We start from the raw sequence: 17,945 nt of genomic DNA, 5'->3' as shown, positions 1-17,945 counted from the left end.
AATAAATGTGAACACTGGTGATATTTATAAAATAAATTAATAAATATACAAGAGCTGCTGCTTTAAAAATTATAGAATCCAAAATGGTTAATATGCAAATACAGTGATACCTATTATAAATAAGGTGCCAAATGTGATATTAAACAGCGCTCAGAAAAATAAGTGAAAATGTAAATCAACAAATATAATATTGGTATAGTGAAAAATTAATAAATAATCCACCCTCTAAGTGAGTCAATATATAAGTGTCCAAAAATCCGTGCAAAAATTGCATCAAAAAATACCAGGTTGGCAAATAAAGTCCATAAACTGCCTAAGTGAACAAAAAAAAATATATATAAATAGTTCATAAATGGAGAACAAAGGAAAAGAAAAAATCCTTCCCGATCTTCAATAAGTGCTTTCACCACACCACAGTGACTGCGTGCTTCCACCACCCATCAGAAATGCAAACTCACCGCAACAAATGGCCTGACACTTTCGTGTTTAGGCACACAGGCTTGTTAACTGACCCCCTCAGTTTAGTTGATAGAACTCCTTCTTTTCATATAGAGTGGAGCATTCAGTTAAACAGATGGAGATCCGAAGCAAAAAGAAAACTCCAAGATAACAGCCATATGCAAATAAGAAAAAGAGAGCACAATAGTGTGATACTGTAACACAACTTTTAATAACACACTACAAATCTCCCAAAGAATGCACTCACAAAGGTAACTTGTTACAAGCAGTGTATAAATCCAAAAACTGACACGGTGTAAAACAAAAAATAAAGATATCCTCCAGGTGAACTAGTGGTCACAGCGGACCAACGAATAGCCCAAGTGTTACTCACAGCCCTTGTGCAGGTGTACTGGAGCTGCTGCTTAGGTAATTGAGCTGGTGGCAGATTAGACCATTCCACGTTCAAGCTTAGAAAGTTTAAGATGTGCGGTTGTGACTTTAGTAATCACTCCCCGACATGTTTCATCGAAATGATTTCTTCATGGGGTTACTTACCAGCTGTCTAGTGCCGCTTTATATAGTTGCCAGGGTCCTCCCTCCCCCCTTGTGTTGATGCGTGCCTTCTGATGTTAACAAGCTACAGCTGAGTGGGCTTACGTTCCTCCCAGCCATGCTAACATGCAGGTGATCCGCTCATCCAATCAGAGCAGCATCATCGTCATGACGCTGTAGCTGGCATTCTTCCAACGTGGTGGAGGCCCTCAGTGGCGACATCGGTGTATTACACCACATCCCACTGCCTAGTATCGAATGTAATGTCTAACCCCGATGGTTAAACTGGGGTATGACACTCAACCTGCCTGCAGTGTATTCCATAATGGAGGGATGAAAACCAAATATTGCTGACTGTCAGCTTTTCGGATGTCCCTATGACCACAAGTTACCTCTAGGTCTATGCATACAGAGTATAGCAGTATAAATTCAGAAACACAGAGTACATTGGCTCTCATTATTTAAGCACAAGAGCCAGCCAATTAATGGTGTGTATAGTTATGAATGACATGTATACATATATACAGTTAACAAGCCTGTGTGCCTAAACACGAAAGTGTCAGGCCATTTGTTGCGGTGAGTTTGCATTTCTGATGGGTGGTGGAAGCACGCAGTCACTGTGGTGTGGTGAAAGCACTTATTGAAGATCGGGAAGGATTTTTTCTTTTCCTTTGTTCTCCATTTATGAACTATTTATATATATTTTTTTTTGTTCACTTAGGCAGTTTATGGACTTTATTTGCCAACCTGGTATTTTTTGATGCAATTTTTGCACGGATTTTTGGACACTTATATATTGACTCACTTAGAGGGTGGATTATTTATTTATTTTTCACTATGTCACTGTACCAATATTATATTTGTTGATTTACATTTTCACTTATTTTTCTGAGCGCTGTTTAATATCACATTTGGCACCTTATTTATAATAGGTATCACTGTATTTGCATATTAACTATTTTGGATTCTATAATTTTTAAAGCAGCAGCTCTTGTATATTTATTAATGTATTCATTTATTTTATAAATATCACCAGTGTTCACATTTATTCTCCAGCTACGCGTAGTGAGGGTGGCTCACATTAGACGGCCCTTATCTCCACCCCTTTTTTCCATATTTATAACTTTATTCATTGCTGCTATGGAAGCCATTAATTTTCTGTCGAATAGACAGATTAATGCAGAATCAGTTTTCTCCACCAACCAGGAAATGGCTGAGTGTGAGGAAGATTATCCAGGAACTCTGAAAATTTTAGAGAACCTGTTAGAAAAACAGGTCAAAGCCTGGTGGGACGTGTTCACCTTTGAGCACTATAACAAGGAGGGACTTATTTTCAGAAGCTTGAGGTGGGAGGTGACACCTCAAGATGGTTTAACCGACACTAAGTACATGACCGAATGGTTAAATTTTTTCAATAGGGTAGGTAAAGAGTTGCAGAATTTAGTACTTAAAAGGAAAGAAATTTAAATTATCTTTACTGAATGAAAAAATTCAGGTTTTACAGAATAAATTAGAACCAATTAAGGAAACCAGTTTAATGAAGGATTTTAATGTTAATATGAAAAAGAAACTGGAAAAAGTTGATAGAGAAACACAGAAAAGGAAAGTTAAATTTAACAGGGATTCTGAGGATTTTAAAAATAATAAAATTTATGCTTGGCAGAGCACAGGAATCACCAATAATAATATGGATGAGGAAGCCATTGTGGATTCACAACAATCATCAAGAACCTTGGAAGTCATAGCAAAGAAGGATACTATTAAACAAAGTACCAATAGTAAAAAACCAAAGCTTGATCAGAGCTCATCCAATCAAGCTCGAGGTATTGGTACGAATATTGGTAAAAAAGATCATTATGCCTCTCAACAGGCATCACCTGGACCTTCAAGGCAGGAGAGAAATGGCCAACAATATGGTCACCAATATCAGTCCCCTCGGACTCCACAATTTTATGGGAGGAAGGATCAGTGGGACTATCCCCCACATCAGAATTACCAACAGTGGCCTCATCACCCGCCCCCTTTGGGATATTATCCAGGACCTGAATATGGACATATGGGTAACAGATTCCAACCCTTGGCAGAGGATTACCATAATGGTTATTACTCTCAACAGCCTTTTTTAGGGCATCGGGGGAGGGGAGGGAGAGGCGGGACGCCGAAGAGGTACCCACAGACCAGGAACAACAAGGGAGGAGACAAGCATGCTACTCCGAAATTTCCGCAAAGAGGACCAGAAATCAATCAAAGAGAAGACGGGGATGCAGGGCAGGGCGAAGGAAACAATCCCAGAAAACGAATGAGGGAAGTGGAAGCATAGGAATATTTAACCTGAGTAAGGTAGCGTTGAGCCCGAAAGAGCTCAATGTCCTCAATACGGATTTAAAATGTGCCCCTAGAAAAAGGATGAACAAATTCGATGTGAACATGGACACACAGAAATTCATCAGGACTCTTAATTTAAAGAAATATTTCTTGAGCCACCCTGTAACGTCTTCTATGAATAGTACCATTGTGACAACGAAAGTAGATAGTGGACTTAAGAATAAATCATTATTCAATCCCCAGATTTCCAATAATCATTTTATTGAGGTCTTCAAACAGTTGGTACTCAAAGATATTGAGGAATTACCTCTGAAAAAAGGGGTTAACCCCCGTTACATCAAAGAGGGTATTGAATCTTTGGAGGATAAGAAGGATATTGTGATCCGACCAGCGGACAAAGGGGGAGGGGTGGTAGTCCTGGACAAGGAGTTCTACTGTACCCAATTATCCCATATGTTGAGCGATACCTCCACATATAAAAAATTACCATCAGATCCTACTGAACCTTTTAAGGTACAACTTGATGCGTTGGTAGATTGGGGATATCACATTGGAGCTTTAAGTCTTAAAGAGAAAAAATACTTAGCTCCTTCAGCGTGCAGGATACCGGTGATCTATACTTTGCCGAAGATCCATAAGAATGAAACCATTCCACCTGCTCGTCCAATAGTCAACGGGATTGGATCAGTTGCAGCCAGACTGGGAGAATATCTCGATAGGTTTCTTCAATTGAGTGTGCGGACCACCAAGGCATATCTGAAAGATACCACTGACCTGCTACAGTCCCTGGATAAAGTGAGCATCAAGCCTGATATAGACATCTTTTTGGTGACACCCGACGTGGCGTCACTTTATACTATCATTCAGCATGATGATGCCGCACTGGCATTGAACTGGGCTCTTAGCAGGAGGGATGATTTATCGCACATTCAGAAGAGATTTATGGGACATGTATTAGAATTCTGCATGTCCCATAACTACTTCTGGTTCAATGGCTCTTTCTTTTCCCAGCAGGTTGGCGTGGCTATGGGGGCCAAGTTTGCCCCCAGCCTCGCCAACCTGTTTATGGCTGAGTGGGAGGACAGGCATGTTTTTCATAACCGGAGACCCCAATTATTATTTTATCGGAGGTTTATAGAAGATATTTTATTTATATGGGAAGGATCACAACAAGAAGCACTCCAGTTCCTGGGAGAACTCAATAATAATTCCAATAATATTAAACTGGAATACACGATCAGTGGAAATACTGTCAATTTCTTGGATGTGACTATTCAAAGAGAAGGAAATAAATTAAAGACTAAAGTGTATTTTAAAACCACTGATCGGAACAGTTACCTGTCCATTAATAGTGGACACCATCCAGCGTGGATTAAAAATATCCCTAAGGGGCAATTTTTAAGAGTTCGACGCAACTGCTCAGATGTTACTGACTATCTCTCACAAGCACAAATACTCAAGAATAAATTTGTTCAAAAGGGATATGATGAGCCAGCTTTGAATACTATGATTGAAGACATTGCTGTTATCCCTAGAGATAAATGCTTGGAGAAGAAGGCAGAAGAGCCAAACAATAATCAACACCAATGCGGATTCCTGTCTGGGTTTCATGTCCAATATAGGGAGGTAGTTTAAAAATCATTGGCACATCTTGGGTAAGGACAGACACCTTGCCGAAATTCTTCCGAGTCAACCACGATTCATCTACAGGAGGGCTCCTAATTTCGGTGATAAGGTGGTCCGTAAGATTTTAGATCCCCCAGACCAACAGGCCCTCAGAATAGATCTTAAAGGATTTTTCTCCTGTAGGAAATGCATCTGCTGTAGAACTGTACAAACAAGTAACAGGGGTAAACAACAGGTCATGAGTAGTGATGGGAAGAGTTTTTCTATTAAAGAATTTATTACGTGTAACTCTTCTTACGTAGTATACCTGATCTGGTGCCCCTGTGGGCTACTTTATGTAGGGAGAACCAAGCGGTTATTGCGGATTTGAGTGGCTGAACACCTTGCGAATATTAAGAAAGGCTTCGAGTATCATAGTGTGTCAGTCCACTTTAAAGAAAAACATAACCAAGATCCCTCGTTAGCTCAGTTCTGCGGTATTGACTGTGTGTACCCTTCGTGGAGAGGCTCAAATAGGGTGAGAGACCTGTCGCAGCGCGAAACTCAATGGATCTTCCTGTTAAAAAGCCATTTTCCGAGGGGACTAAACATAGAACTGGATGTGAATTGCTTCATTAGCAATGCCTAAATTATGAGCAATAGATTTGAGACATGTGTTTTTATATATATATGATGATCATGAGCTATGTTTATATAAGGGGGCCAAACAACTGGGCTACCCGTCATGATCAGAGTTTTGATGAGTGCATGCATATGGGGATGATGTAGTACACCCACTTACGTCTAAACCAGAGCATTTATTTGTTTTACTAACGTATATTTATACACATGTCATTTACAGCTCATGGCCCAGTTTAATATCTTTTTCCAGTATTCATTTTAATATAATGTTTTTAAATAATTTTAACATTTTTTAAAAATATATGTATTATTTTATATATATTTTTTATTCCTATTAATATCTTTTAACTAATATTTTTATGCATTTTCAATATGGATAATAATATCTGCAACTCTTTTATATACAATTTTTAGAATATCATTTATATTTTGTATATACACTTATTGTCTAGAGATGTGTTTGTAGATTTTAGAGTGCTATATAATATATATGTATACATGTCATTCATAACTATACACACCATTAATTGGCTGGCTCTTGTGCTTAAATAATGAGAGCCAATGTACTCTGTGTTTCTGAATTTATACTGCTATACTCTGTATGCATAGACCTAGAGGTAACTTGTGGTCATAGGGACATCCGAAAAGCTGACAGTCAGCAATATTTGGTTTTCATCCCTCCATTATGGAATACACTGCAGGCAGGTTGAGTGTCATACCCCAGTTTAACCATCGGGGTTAGACATTACATTCGATACTAGGCAGTGGGATGTGGTGTAATACACCGATGTCGCCACTGAGGGCCTCCACCACGTTGGAAGAATGCCAGCTACAGCGTCATGACGATGATGCTGCTCTGATTGGATGAGCGGATCACCTGCATGTTAGCATGGCTGGGAGGAACGTAAGCCCACTCAGCTGTAGCTTGTTAACATCAGAAGGCACGCATCAACACAAGGGGGGAGGGAGGACCCTGGCAACTATATAAAGCGGCACTAGACAGCTGGTAAGTAACCCCATGAAGAAATCATTTCGATGAAACATGTCGGGGAGTGATTACTAAAGTCACAACCGCACATCTTAAACTTTCTAAGCTTGAACGTGGAATGGTCTAATCTGCCACCAGCTCAATTACCTAAGCAGCAGCTCCAGTACACCTGCACAAGGGCTGTGAGTAACACTTGGGCTATTCGTTGGTCCGCTGTGACCACTAGTTCACCTGGAGGATATCTTTATTTTTTGTTTTACACCGTGTCAGTTTTTGGATTTATACACTGCTTGTAACAAGAGTTACCTTTGTGAGTGCATTCTTTGGGAGATTTGTAGTGTGTTATTAAAAGTTGTGTTACAGTATCACACTATTGTGCTCTCTTTTTCTTATTTGCATATGGCTGTTATCTTGGAGTTTTCTTTTTGCTTCGGATCTCCATCTGTTTAACTGAATGCTCCACTCTATATGAAAAGAAGGAGTTCTATCAACTAAACTGAGGGGGTCAGTTAACAAGCCTGTGTGCCTAAACACGAAAGTGTCAGGCCATTTGTTGCGGTGAGTTTGCATTTCTGATGGGTGGTGGAAGCACGCAGTCACTGTGGTGTGGTGAAAGCACTTATTGAAGATCGGGAAGGATTTTTTATTTTCCTTTGTTCTCCATTTATGAACTATTTATATATATATATATTTTTTTGTTCACTTAGGCAGTTTATGGACTTTATTTGCCAACCTGGTATTTTTTGATGCAATTTTTGCACGGATTTTTGGACACTTATATATTGACTCACTTAGAGGGTGGATTATTTATTTATTTTTCACTATGTCACTGTACCAATATTATATTTGTTGATTTACATTTTCATTTATTTTTCTGAGCGCTGTTTAATATCACATTTGGCACCTTATTTATAATAGGTATCACTGTATTTGCATATTAACTATTTTGTATAGGACAGCTTGTCTTTCTGTTCCTTTTCGCCTATCTGGCCAGCAATCTTAAAGTCCTTTTTTCATTGTTACTTCTGGCAAGTCAAGATGAGGAAGTCTTCGAGTAACTAAGACAGGTTTTTGTTTTAGGTAGCTGTCGCTCGAGCCCTTGCTCTTAGTACTTAGCTCTTTTACCTGCTCCTCAACCATGCTAGAGGTTTCCTGGAACTCCTCCTGTATAATGCAATATTGACGCTTTAAAGTGGCTAATTGCTGTTCCAGTTGGGGATCTTTCTTGCTGGTGCTTGGTACTTCATCATTGTCCCTCCTGGGTGTGACGAAGTCTAGCCCACTTGTGGTCGGAGTTGGCCGGGAGTACACTTTCCTTGTAGCTGACTCCCCCTGCTTTAAACTGGTAGGGCTCTTGTCTGGAGCCTGCAGATGTGTTATGCAAATCTTCATCTTGTCAGTCAGTTGCACACTCTTCCTACGGAAACTCCCTGGTACTTTCTCTCTCCATTCCAATAGTGCATGGGTGCGGTCGGTCCCACGAGCTGGCCTGAGGGCAATCACCCATGCTTTCCTATGAGGAGATAAATGTTTTACAATGGTCCTGACCTCCTCTTCATCCCAGTTCTCACCAGGGAGTTCAACCGCCACACTCGCTTCTGGGCGTGCGCCTTCCACTTCGCACCACTGAACCACTGTAAGGGGGTCCATACTAGCACCAAAAGGGCGGGTTTTACTTGCAGAGTGACAGGATCCCGGACGAGCCCCCCCATGTAGTGCTACCCCCAAAGGAGCCGCTGGTAATTGATTGGGCCTGTACTCTGCTTTAACACCCCCCAATAATTTGGTCTCACTCCCCTTGACACAGCTGTGGTGCAGTGCTGATATGAAGCTCAATAATAAAAGACAGGTAAATAGACACAGATTATATTCACTTTACCTGTGGTGTCACCTGGGCATGCACTGTTACACCTGCTTGGAGAATTAACAAGCCTCACAACAGATGTAGACACTATGAAACCCACTATTCGGCACACAGTATTTGGCAAGAATGATATATCACAGTATAATTAACTCAATATTCCCCCCTTACAGTCTCTAGTAAGCGGTAACAGCACTGCAAGGCCTTGCATTGAGAATACAGTACAGTCTCTGGTCTTCTTTCTTCTGCTAGCTATTGTGAGACAAAGATTGTAATCCAAAAGGCTTTCTGATCAATAAGCAATGTAGAACAACATAGAACTGTAGTTTAAATTGTGAAAAGTATCTGTGCACTTCTTCCTAGAAACGCACCTTCAGCAGCAGTCACCAAACAATCAATCCAAGCTTGAGGCCTATGCACATGTGACTCTATTGAACTGAACTGTTCCGTGGAACTACCGGCCCCAGCAATACTATGCACTCAGTGTAGGTGTGTGAAAAGCAGTACAAAGTTCTGGGCATCAGCCCTCTCACCACACGAGGTCCAGGCAGATGGATGCCTCCTCTCCACAGGATCTCAGTCTGTTTGCTGCGAACACACTGTCACGCTGTACTGTTTCCGAGACGACCGGGAGACCTCAGTTACCTCCTCCAAAGGTCGCTGGTTTGTTCAGCACAATGTAGGCCAGAGCTCTGTGGAACACACACATACAGAGCTCTGCTGTCATGCCACGCGTCCCAGGAACAAGAGACCTAAGATGGCCACCACAGGGCTTTTTATCTCCTACCCAGCATGCACTTCAGCCCCGAGTGTTCATGGGTAGGTTATTTGCATAATACCTCACCATGTTCCTGAAAAACAACAAAGATAAATGAAGTCCATTTCACATTTTAGCCACTAGATGGTGCCAAATACCAATTTATAGCATTAATCATGAAATATTAACACAAGATTAAAAGGCAAAAATGCCCCCGCTACAAATATATAATATGCTATTAAAAGCCAGTGTAAAGAGTTCCGTTTTTACCATGATAAATTGCACATAAAGATCCAAGAGGAAAAAGAAACCCAAGTTAAAATACATATGAGAAAAAGAAAACTTGGTGTATTTCCACAGTTTCAGACAAATTGGGATAACACCTACTTTTATATTTGTTGCATACCCCTATTCACACAGCATAACTTGGTTATCTTTGTGAGGGGGCTGAGTAGCTGTGTTTTGTCACAATTTAATGTCTGTACCGCTCTTCTTTATCAGTTGCTACTAGATTTAAACACTTTGGGGTTGATTTACTAAAACTGAAGAGTGCAAAATCTGTTGCATCTCTGCATAGAAACAATCGTTGTCCAGGTTTTTTTTGTTAAAGCTTAGCTGAACAAGCTGAAGTTAAAAGCCGATTGGCTACCATGCACAGCTGCACCAGATTTTATACTCTCCAGTTTTACTAAATCAACCCCTGTGGTGTCTATGGGTGGCTTGGCCCTGTCCCCCACTCCCTCCTCTAAGGATTTGACAGCAGCAAGAGCCAATGGTTCCTGCTGCTGCCTCTGTGTCCTGAGTGAAGAGGGAGCGAGAGCAGAAGGGCACAGCATTCGATTGAAAGAGGAGCCATGTAATTACTAGCGGGGGGTGTCTGGGAGGAGATGATCATGGAAGGGTTTTTCCTGACGCATTCATGGCAGCACACACTGGGGTTGTGACTCCGCCCCCACAACCTGACAGGATTGGTTAGCTATAAATTCGAAGAGAAGACACCCGGCATCATTCTCTTTTTTTATCCTCACCTGACAGGACGTGGACGTACAGCTTGCCTCCTACCGCTATCGCCCCAGCAGGTTCAGCCTCTCCTGTTTGGAAGTCCCCCCTGTACAGTCTCTAATAGAGCTATATGGGGGGATCCCCGCTCTGGTGGTCTCAGGGGCTAAATCCCGGAAAAATTTCCTGGCATCCACAAGCTCTAAATGAGCTTGGAACCCTGGCAGTGGGACTCCCTCTTTTTCAGGTATTTGGCTAGCTGCTTCCTGTATGCCTTTATCCACTATTTGTATGCCTTGTTTGATGCCTTTATACATATATATATGTGCCTTTAAACTTGTCTGTGAAGTTTCTACCTTTTTTTCCTGAGGCTTGCTGGGCTGTGTTGTCCCATGCTTCCCCCTCCGCTCACCGTGCTCCCCGTCTGCTCTGCGCATGCGCGCGGCGCTACTGCGCATGCGCAATGACGTCATCAGCGCCGCGACGGCGGCGCCGAATTTAAAAAGTGTCTTTTTTTTGATTTCTCCTTTTCCCAAGCTGCTGCTCTGCCGTTTTTCCTGGAAATTTTTCCTGCAAGGTACCTAGCTCTTCTCCTCTGCCAGGCTTACCTCATCCTGTCTTTTTCCACCTTTAACCATTCCTTTGCTTCTCCAGCTCCCATATCTGCTGCTGTCTACTCCATGGAGCCCACTGCCCTAGCAGACCACTACCAACAAACGAGGTATGGAGGCCGTCATTTGACGGGTAAGTACTGAAGAGAAAAAAGAGAGCCGGCCACTGAACACTGCCTTTTTTTTGCAGTCCCACCAGGCCTAGAGACGCAAGCCCACGGCGCAGGGAGAGATCCAGGCATGTATCAAGCAGAAGGTCTCACAAGAGTCGGTCAAGATCATCCTCCCGTTACCACCGATCAAGGCATAGCCGATCACGCCACAGCCGTTCCCATCGCAGACGGTCTCCCTCATTGCACCGTGAACATTATCATGCCCGTCCTGCAGCAAACGCCTGCTGGGTATGCGGTGCTACTGCAATGCCAGGGAAGCTAGCCTGTCACTCTTGCGTTAATGAAGCACCGAAGGAAAGGGAGATGGATGTAAGAGCCTCTTCTGACCGTCCAAGAGAGCCGGCACAGGAAGCAGCCTGGGCCGTGGCCCCTCTAGCCTGCGATGACCCCACTCCGGCCACCTCTTCGGCCTTTAGTCCGTATGCCCAGCTACCAGGAACCCTTCCCGATCCTGAGGAACAGGAGATGATATCAGGGTTTGACTTTAGCTTGGTCGAACCATTTGCACGCTCGGTTAAGGAGGCCATTGGCTGGGAAGAACCTGTGGCGGATCCCCCGAAGGTTGGGAAATACTTCCCAGAATTAAGAAGGGACCCCGAACTGTTCCCCTTCATTGAGGAATTGGAGGACCTCATCAAAGACGAGTGGGAAAAACCAGACAAGCGGCCTGGTCTGTCCAATAAACTAGCTAAGTTATACCCTCTGAAGGAGTCTAAAGTTTCCTCCCTCATCAACGCCCCCATCGTTGATTTATCCCTAATGCGGCTCGCCAGGCATGTCACGCTGCCTATAGAAGACGCGGTCTCGTTCCGAGATGTCCTTGACCGCAAAATTGATTTGGAGCTAAAGAAGGCATACTCTACGGCAGGGGGAGCATGCAGACCAGCCATTACCACGGCAGCTGTCGCCAGAGCCATTTCCACACGGGCAGCCAATGCTGAAAAGGCCCTCCTGGAAGGTACCGATCAGGGGGAGGTGATTTCCACTTTACTGGAAATCAGACTGGCTGGCGACTTTGTGGCAGGGGCTTCAGTAGATGCGATTCGCTCCTCGGCTAGATCCATGTTAGCCTCAGTGATGGCCCGCAGAGCCTTATGGTTGAAACCCTGGGTCGCTGACACAACATCGAAGTCAAATTGGTGCAAGATACCGTACGATGGCGCAAACCTGTTCGGCGCTAAATTGGACTCAGCGATCTCCAAGGTCACTGGAGGAAAGTCGGGGCTTATTCCAGGGAGTTTAGGAGAGATTGGAGAACTACTCGCCCTCCCTTTGCAAGGGCTCAGAAGACCAAGGCCATCACCGCGGGGGACCAACCAAAGTCCTTTTGAAGCTTTGCCTGCCCACCCAGCTCAGGTGGGTGCCAGGCTCAGGGCTTTTGCACAAGTGTGGTCAGAGCACATAAAGGACCCAGGGACTCTTTCTACGATCGATCAGGGTCACAAGTGGAACTTTATGGGGGCATTGCCTCACACCGTCTTCCAACCCACCAAGATTCCATCTTCTCCGGACAAAAGGAAGCTTCTCGTTCAGTATATTTCAGAGCTGATTCTGAAGGGGGCAGTCATAGAAGTTCCTTCGCATCAAAGGGGCAGGGGATTCTATTCCCCTCTATTTTTGGTCCGAAAGAAGTCAGGGGACCTTCGGCCCGTTCTGGACCTCAAGCGTCTCAACAGGAGAATTCAGATAGAAGCTTTCAAAATGGAAAGTCTCCAGTCTATTCTTCTGGCAGTGAATCTAGGGGATTGGATGCTGTCAGTGGATCTTTCCGACGCCTACCTCCATGTGCCAATTCATCCTGCGTTCCAGAAGTTTCTACGCTTTTCCATCAGCCAACAGCACTTCCAATTCCGATGCCTACCGTTCGGCATCTCTTCGGCACCCAGAACGTTCACAAAGGTCCTCCTACCTCTCATAGCACTCCTCAGGGAAAAGGGACTTCGCGTGCATCACTATCTGGACGACATCCTGCTCTTGGCAGCGAGCCAGGAGACGTTGCTCCTCCAGCGGGAGATTCTGATCTCTACCCTTCAGAGCTTTGGCTGGCTGATCAATTGGCGGAAGTGCAGCCTTCAACCGTCACAAGTGATGATATTCCTGGGGGCAGAGTTGGACACAAAACGGAACAGGGTACAGCTGCCCCTAGAGAAGGTGGAACCTCTAGTTCGGAGGGTACGGAACCTACTGTCCTCCAAACTTGCGTCAGCCAGAACCTGCCTCGGCATACTGGGCTCGATGTCTTCTACCATTCCCATGATACAGTGGTCCCAATGGAACATGAGAGCCTTCCAGAACACCTTTTTAAAACAGTGGGACGGAGCTTCAATGAACAAACACATCAGGATTCCCAGCCGAGTGAGACACGCTCTTTTGTGGTGGACTTATCCTCCCAACCTCAGGAGATCCAGACCTATAGCTCCTCCGAGCCCGGAGATCGTGACTTCAGATGCCAGCGAGAAGAGCTGGGGGGCCCACTATCAGGACCAGACAGCCCAGGGACCGTGGCACTTCCCTGCTCGGGGCACAGTTTCAAACATACTGGAGCTCCGAGCTGCGTTCCAGGCCCTCTTAGCCTTCGCGCCTCTGCTACAGGGGAAGTCAGTTTTAATCCGGATGGACAACAGAGTAGCGGTAGCTTATGTCCAGAGACAGGGCGGTACCCGAAGCCACACTCTACTAGAGGAGGTTCACCCCATAATGGAATGGGCGCAGGCTCACCTATTAGACCTGAGAGCAGTTTACGTTCCAGCGGCACAGAACACGTTAACCGACTTCTTGAGCAGGGAACTTCGTTCAAACAACGAGTGGTCTCTGAACCTCCGGGAGTTCTCCATTCTGATGGAGGCATGGGGGACTCCAGAGATCGACCTAGCGGCAACACCAGCAAATGCCAAATGCTCAAGGTTTCTTTCCAGAGTACCCTTTCCGACAGCGGAGGGGACAGATTGCCTTCTTCATCCATGGGACTTCAATCTGGGGTACATCTTCCCCCAACTCCCTTGATAGCAAGGTTTCTATCCCGGCTCCGAAGGTCATCAGCCACAGTGATCGCAATAATACCATTTTGGCCAAGGAGACCGTGGTTCACGACTCTCCTACAGCTCAATACCCGACCTCCAATCCACCCACCGGTCTCAGCAGACCTCCTTCACCAAGGTCAGCTCCTCCATCCGGCTCCAGACAGGCTCCACTTGACAGCCTGGAGGTTGAGAGGGCTAGACTTGGGGAACAGGGATGTTCCCAGGCAGTTATAGCAACCTTAATGCAGGCCAGGAAGATCACCACAAACACTGTCTACACCAGAGTTTGGGAAAAATTCAAAGGTTGGAATCACGTCTCTCCGGATCCTTACCAAATCCTAGAATTCCTGCAAACAGGAATTGACAAAGGCCTGAGCTCAAGCACCCTGAAGGTACAGATCTCCGCTCTGTCTGCCAAAACAGGCACTAGATGGGCCCTGCACCCGTTGATAATTCAGTTCATGAAGGCATGTATTAAAATTACGCCGCCCAGGAGACCATCCTTTCTGGCTTGGGATCTTTCAGTAGTTCTGGAGGCGCTGTCCAATCCTCCCTTCTTCCCACTCAACTCAATCTCCTTATGGGACCTGACCCTAAAATTGTCCTTCCTCATTGCCATTGCTTCGGCTAGGAGAGTGTCGGAGTTGCAAGCTCTTATGTCAAAAGAACCATACTTAGTTTTCCTGCCCGACAGGGTGGTACCAAGGCCTTCGGATCGCTTCCTTCCCAAGGTTACTTCGGCCTTCCATTACGGCCAGGACATCGTCTTGCCATGCCTTTCTAACGAAGATGGTGAACCGCATGCCTTGGACATTAAGTCTGCAATTCTAACTACCTATCGGCCACTATCTACCTTCGGTCAACAGACGCCCTCCTGATTATACCTCACGGAGCCAGACGAGGTCAGGCAGCCTCCTCTCGAACCATCGCCTCTTGGCTAGTTAAGGCTATCGAAAAAGCATATTCCACTCAACAGCTGGAGATCCCAGAGGGCATTAAAGCGCATTCAACCAGGGCAGTGGCTACCTCTTGGGCAGCATATTGTGGAGTCTCTTCAGAGACCATCTGCAGAGCAGCAACCTGGTCTTCCAGGCATACCTTTATCACCCACTACAGAGTGGACGCCGCTCTGTTGGCAACTTCCGAATTTGGCAGATCTATCTTCAGGGCCAATTCTTCGGCTCTATAGGAAATAAAATACTTTTGCATTGAACCCGCCCGACTAGCGAGTTATTTCCCAATGTGTGCTGCCATGAATGCGTCAGGAAAACGGAAAATTGTATACTCACCTTTCCGTAATTTTCCTTTCCTGACGCATCTTCATGGCAGCACACAACTGCCCACCCTGTTGTTCAATGATGATGATATTTACGGAGAATGATGCCGGGTGTCTCCTCTTCGAATTTATAGCTAACCAATCCTGTCAGGTTGTGGGGGCGGAGTCACAACCCAGTGTGTGCTGCCATGAAGATGCTTCAGGAAAGGAAAATTACGGAAAGGTGAGTATACAATTTTCCGTTTTTTGTACTCAAATCCATTTATCTGAGTTTATGGACGGACACAGCACCCTCCCCTCCTTTGTTTGTACTGCTTGTTTACGAATTGGAGCTGCATGATGCAGAAAGTGGGATGTACCCGGGGGACCCGCCCCCTGGGAGGTGCTGTACTGAGAGAAGTGTTTTAACACTTGAAGTGCTGTTTTTTCTGCCTAGTCTCTGCTGAAAGGAAGGATATATAACCCTAAGGTCAATGCTGCTGTGTCCGTCCATGAACTCAGAGAAATGGATTTTACGGTGAGTACAAAAATCCTATATTTATTTATTTTTTTCCTGTGCACTAGTAGCCAGGTTTCCATCTTTATTTATCGATTCAATTCCCCATGACTTGGATGCTTGTAAACATTCATTTGTTTCTTGTAGATTTCACCTGAAGCAAAAATTTCTCCCTCACCTAGCAAGTCTTCAAATCCAGATTTACCAACCAGGTCAGTTTAAGATTTTTAATTTCATGAGTCCTGTGTGTGTTTTTAAATGCCAGATCGGGAATTTTTATTCGTACTGTGTTTTTTTTTTTGCAGAGCACTGAAGTCCAAAATATTATGACCCTGTAGCTGTATATAGAAACGACTGAACTACCGTGTTTCCCTGAAAATAAGACCCACTGTTATTTTCCAGGAGGGCTGCAATATAAACCTTATCCCGAAAATAAGCCCTAGTTTAAAATGCTTGTAAAATCCTATAATTCACTCTATTACAGTATTCTATAATGTACAATGTGTGTTTTTCTGTAATTTTGCCAAATACCTTCAGTACAGTGGCACTCAGCTGACCTCCAGCTGCTCTCCTCCCAGCTGTCAGCATGGGATCTCGGCACCCCCCAACACCCCCCCCCCCCCCTGCAGTGCTCGGAGCTGGGAAGAGAGCTCCAGCGGGTCACGGCACTGTAACAAAGGAAAGTCAAGGGGGGAGAGAAGACAACACATTACATAAGCCCTACTGTGTGTTTTCTTAAAATTAATATAAGACTCTGTCTTATTTTTGGGGAAACATGGTAATAAAACTTGAACTAAAAATAAAAAATTGCATTCACTGTGTCATATTTGACACATATCGTCATATTTGAATAATAGAGTGCATAAAAAGTAATCAAGTTATTCTGGTTAGAGGGGTTTCATAAGGAATTGGAGGGGGGGGTTCCCAGGTCTGGGAATTGGAAGAAGAAAATTTTAACTTAACCTTTTTCAGAGCATTTTGCTGTGTACACCCCAAATTATTAGGGATCTTGGACTTTGGGGTCCATTTACTAAAGGCAAATCCGCTTTGCACTACAAGTGGACAAGCAAGGAAGAAAAGAACAAAAAATAAATAAAAATTGCTTCTACAGGATTGGATGTTAAAATCATCAGCGCTTCCCCTCAGATTTCCAGCAACTACGCTTGTACTGCAGAGTGGCTTTGCCTTTACTAAACCCCAAACTAACTAATCATTTGGGTTGTACACAGCAGTGCTGGAGTGCAATTTGCTTATTGGGGACACTAGTTAGATTGACCTGTGTGTCCCCAAGAAAACATCTTCAAAAAACATAGGGTCTCACAGTGGCGTTTCCAATTAGTGTGGAGAGGATAAGAAGGAAGCCAAATATAGTGTAGTATTTACGTACTTCGCGTTTATTAAATTTTAAAAAATTGTAATCACGTTTATAAAGTAAAAACAAGCATAACGGATACGAGCGCCAAGCTTGTCCGCGTCACCTCCGATGCCTGTGTTGTCCCTACGCGTGGCGTCATCAAACACGTGACTTCATTAGGGGATGCATCCCCTGATGAAGTCACATGTTTGATGACGCCACGCGTAGGGACAACACAGGCACCGGAGGTGACGTGGACGAGCTCGGTGCTCGTATCTGTTATGCTTGTTTTTACTTTTTAAATGTGAGTAAACGTGAAGTACTACACTATATTGGGCTTCCTTCTCATCCTCTCCACACTCCGCCACTGTGAGACCCTATGTGAGACTGCCTGTGAGATTGCTTTCTCACAGGCAGTGTTTTTTTATGACATTAGTATTGCATTTTGTTCCATATTGTTTAGCAATTAGCATCTATACCTGGAACATTTCTGCATTGAGATTTATTTTGCACATTATTAGGTAGGGGCGCCTAAAAATAGGTCGGCGTAGCCTAGCGTGTTTACCAGGGCTGTGGAGTCGGTAGATAAATGTTCCGACTCCTCAGTTTTATGTACTTCCGACTCCGACTCCGACTCCTCTGTATTAATATGCAAATGTATTTTATACATTCCTTGAGGGAAAGAAACGCAACCTACCACCAGTGTCATCTTAAGAGCATTATAGGCCCCCGGGCAATACAGTGCACTGGGGCCCTGTCTACACAATCATGCACGAGAATTACTGACAAAAATCATAAAATTTACTGGCAGTACCACATTTTTTACTGCCACTGCAAGAAAAGTA

At 44.3% G+C, this 17,945-nt stretch overlaps 1 protein-coding gene across 1 annotated transcript in view; it reads left to right on the top strand.

Moving 5' to 3' along the window:
• The window catches only part of LOC120926541 (putative uncharacterized protein DDB_G0271982), a 34,514-nt gene that overhangs the window by 11,880 nt on the left and 4,689 nt on the right, over positions 1-17,945 (top strand). The window contains exon 2 of the mRNA XM_040336600.1: positions 15,894-15,958. Within this exon, the coding sequence (XP_040192534.1) occupies positions 15,894-15,958 (65 nt within the window). The remainder of the gene's footprint in view (positions 1-15,893; positions 15,959-17,945) is intronic.

This window comes from Rana temporaria, chromosome 2 (assembly GCF_905171775.1).
Source record: "Rana temporaria chromosome 2, aRanTem1.1, whole genome shotgun sequence".
In the NCBI taxonomy this organism is placed as follows: Eukaryota; Metazoa; Chordata; class Amphibia; order Anura; family Ranidae; genus Rana; species Rana temporaria.
The sequence above is the reverse complement of the archived record's forward strand: the minus strand, read 5'-3'. Positions and strand labels throughout refer to the sequence as shown.